The 3,334-nt window shown below is 42.7% G+C and overlaps 1 protein-coding gene across 1 annotated transcript; it reads right to left on the reverse strand.

Moving 5' to 3' along the window:
- Positions 1-1,123: 1,123 nt before the first annotated feature.
- LOC135534939 (pyrroline-5-carboxylate reductase 1, mitochondrial-like) lies at positions 1,124-2,999 on the reverse strand. The gene is made up of 4 exons (XM_064961723.1): positions 2,864-2,999; positions 2,553-2,638; positions 1,607-1,677; positions 1,124-1,351 (listed from the first exon to the last, which is right to left on the reverse strand). Exons 2-4 carry the CDS (start codon positions 2,617-2,619, stop codon positions 1,139-1,141), a joined length of 351 nt encoding a protein of 116 aa, XP_064817795.1. The 5' UTR covers positions 2,620-2,638; positions 2,864-2,999; the 3' UTR covers positions 1,124-1,138.
- Positions 3,000-3,334: the final 335 nt, after the last annotated feature.

The raw sequence follows: 3,334 nt of genomic DNA on the forward strand, positions 1-3,334 counted from the left end.
TTACAGCTTACGGTTGTTTTTAACATACCACTCGCACACTGACTGGAAACTGCTCTGGATAAGAGTGTCTGCTAACGGACTAAAATGTCATGTAAATGTCACTAAGACAGGGTTAAGTTAACGACAAATACCACTGAGCTACGGAACTACAGTATCGAAGGTAGATTTTAGTTTAGAAGTAGTGTATTAGGCACATCCAGTAACTTGCAGGTGCACCGTACAAAAGTAAAAGACAATATAGAAAGATAAGATACCCACAAACAGTTGAACGCTTCCGCAGTTTTATTGTGCAACGTTTTGAACCAAGACCTTTCCGGCATTACAAAAAGCTTGATTTCGCTGTTTTGTGGTCTGGTTCTCTCAAATATCACAGTATGAATCTATCCTGATTCTCTATTTGTCAGTGTCTTGTGAAAGCACATGACTGTTCATCAGATTGCAGTGTGTGGCAGCTTTCCTAGTGTCAGGACAGAGGGCTGAGGTATTTTCAGTGGGAACAGAATGGAAGGGCGATTCATGTTATAGCAGACGGAAGTTGCTATGTCCTAGGGCTATGTGAGACCAAAGCACGGTAGTGACTGAGGGGGCAGGGAGAGAATCTCAATGGCATTTCATTGATTTATTGCGTCCTCTCCCCTCCTATAATTGAGATTCTCCCAGGGAGAGGAGAGGGACTTCTGACCTCATCCAATGGGTTTTGAGGACGATGAGAGAGAACACGAGGAATCAAGGAAACGCAATTTACTGGAAGCCTCAGGTTAGGCTATAACAGAGGGCTGTAGCTTCATTGATCTGACAGGATGGAACAAGTTATTTCCAAGCAGGATTCCACCTATCCAATCATATCAGGGGCTTGTTCAATAGGCACCAATCGTAAGAAAATCAGTGAGATACTTGTTCAATAAGAAATATACATTTCAGTTCTGTTGCAAAACGTTCTGTTCTGTGCGCTAACAAACACGACACAGATCCATAGTTCAGTACTGAGAGAGAAAGCGAGAGACAAAGCACTACTAGTCAACTTTAATTGGATTTCACAGTTTGAATCTATCTTGATTTTGTATTTTTGTCACTCTTCCGTTTTCTGTTGCAAAACATTTCTAAAGCTCTGTAAATCAGTAGAGAGAGAAAGCTCTAGCTAAAGTCGACTTCCACTGGACTCCAAACTGACCTTCTCAATGGAGCTGATGGTGACACCAGCTGCACAGGACACAATGAGGTGGCGGTCCTCAATGTCCGGTCCGATCTCATCCAACACGAAGGGGATGATGTGTGGTTTGACAGCCAGAAACAGAACGTCACTCTTGTTCACCACCTCCTTGTTGCTGGTCGTGAGATTGACACCCATTTTCTGTGTAGAAGAGCACAGACAGTGTTGATCGTTACCCCTCAGTATGACAGCATTTCTAAAATATAATTGAAATGAACAAATGTATTATGTGCCTTTTTCTCGCTCCGTCTTTCTTTCTCTATGCATCTCGCTTGTGTGTGTGTGGGATTTCATTTGAGTGTAGCCGATGCGAGATGGTAATAGATATGCTGTAACTAAGGAAACTTATTCCCACAAACATCCAGCGCAGCCCAATGACTGATCCCTTCTACTCACTCGCAGTCCAGACACTGTGGGAAGATCTGTGTCTGGGGAGCTGGCAGTGATCCTCTGTGTGGCAATGACACCTGCAGGGATGGGAGAGGGGAAAAATCAACTGGGAAACCCTGGTGGCTGTGTCACGGACACTGGTGGCCAGCCTTGGCTGCGTTTCAGACACTGGTATAATCTAAAAACAAAATATTTGTATACAAATAAAACAAAAATAAAAACTAGCAAATCAGGCCTGAAAACAAACAAACTAAACTTCAAATAAAAATGTACCTAATAGAAAAAAATAAAAATTAATATAAAAAATATATATATATAATAAGCTTGGATCGGTGTGGTCAGACCAGCTTGACCAAGACCATGCTGGACCAGCTTGGTCACCAGCATAAGCTGGTATGTGTCTGAAACACAGCGAAGGCTGGTCACCAGCAAAACCATCTCCAGACCATGCTGGTAAACCAGCATAACCAGCTAGACTAGCTTAACCAGCATCAGACCAGCTAAACATTTGGAGGTTCAAACTTCATATTTGACAATATTAAATGGCTCATGCACCTCAAAGCATAGCCAGCAGATATGACCTGCTTGCTTACAGCCGCAATAGGGTTGGACAGCATTCCTGTGTATATTAAGACACGGTGGAGTCAGCTTGAGATAGTACCTCAATCCAGGGATGAGAAATGTGCTGTACTCCAAATTGTCCTGTTATAAAGAGAAGATTGAATGACTGCTAACAACGGAGCAGTCGTTCAATCTTCTCTGTGTAAGAGTTGGGATAATTGGAACATTCAGAGTAAAAACGTGTTTCTGGATTGAGGTATGTTTTCCGAGCCATGTCTCGCTCCAGCTCTGCAGTGTCTTAATATACACATGAATGATGTCCGACGCCAGTGCAGCTGTAAACAAGCGGGTCGGATCTGCCAGCTATTAAAAGCAATGCTTAGATGGTTACCTGCAGCGCTGAATCCCTTCACCAAGGCATGGGCCAACTGACCCGCTCCGATGAACCCCACACTCATTCTGAAGTTTCTGTTGTTGCTGTGAAGAAAAAAGGACACTGGTAATATCAAGAGACATAAAGGTATACGCAATTACACCCGCCCTGTGTAAACAACAAAGAATATGTAGAATTTACTGTAAACAGTAGTTACTTCCTGATACCAAATGGAATCACAATACATGCCGTTATGACACAATTGAAGCAATGGCGACAGCTTCCTGCAACGAAGTAGCCTAAATATTTGACAGACGAATCAAACTTACGGGTGTTGCGACGAATGTATAAATTGTTTCCTTTTCCAATGTTGCCGCCAAACATATAGTTCAACAGAGTTAAAGCTGTAACAGCGTTAACATGATTTCCACACCAAAAACCGACTATGATAATGACATGCGAAGTGACCAATAGACTGAGAGAGTCGCTAAACGTCTAACCAATGACGGTGGCAGAATTCATTTATTGTACAGTTATGGGTGGGTTCTGTAAGCTGTGTACAGCCAGTTGCATCAGCCTTGCAAGTACAGTGGGCGTGGAGAAGAAACCTCTAGGTTACGTTCCAGATCATGCCCTTCTAGTGGCTGACTCCGGAAGAGCATCCATTACATAAGTATTACAGTATAAAAGCGCCGACCATTTATTTACTGCCTTATCACATCGACGTGTTAGTGATAAGATATACTATCAAGGTATTTGCTTCTCTATTTCAGGACACTAATCCTAAAAGGCAGAGAGGC

This window comes from Oncorhynchus masou, unplaced genomic scaffold (genome assembly GCF_036934945.1).
Source record: "Oncorhynchus masou masou isolate Uvic2021 unplaced genomic scaffold, UVic_Omas_1.1 unplaced_scaffold_4199, whole genome shotgun sequence".
Lineage (NCBI taxonomy): Eukaryota > Metazoa > Chordata > Actinopteri > Salmoniformes > Salmonidae > Oncorhynchus > Oncorhynchus masou.

What these genes read in the sequence shown, in the direction of transcription:
- LOC135534939 (XM_064961723.1), bottom strand. Translation starts at nt 2,619, where the DNA reads ATGAGTGTGGGGTTCATCGGAGCGGGTCAGTTGGCCCATGCCTTGGTG. An exon ending in GAAGGGATTCAGCGCTGCAG is followed by an intron (nt 1,678 to 2,552) that starts GTAACCATCTAA and finishes CCATCCCTGCAG; the next exon opens with GTGTCATTGCCACACAGAGG. An exon ending in CCACAGTGTCTGGACTGCGA is followed by an intron (nt 1,352 to 1,606) that starts GTGAGTAGAAGG and finishes TCTTCTACACAG; the next exon opens with AAAATGGGTGTCAATCTCAC.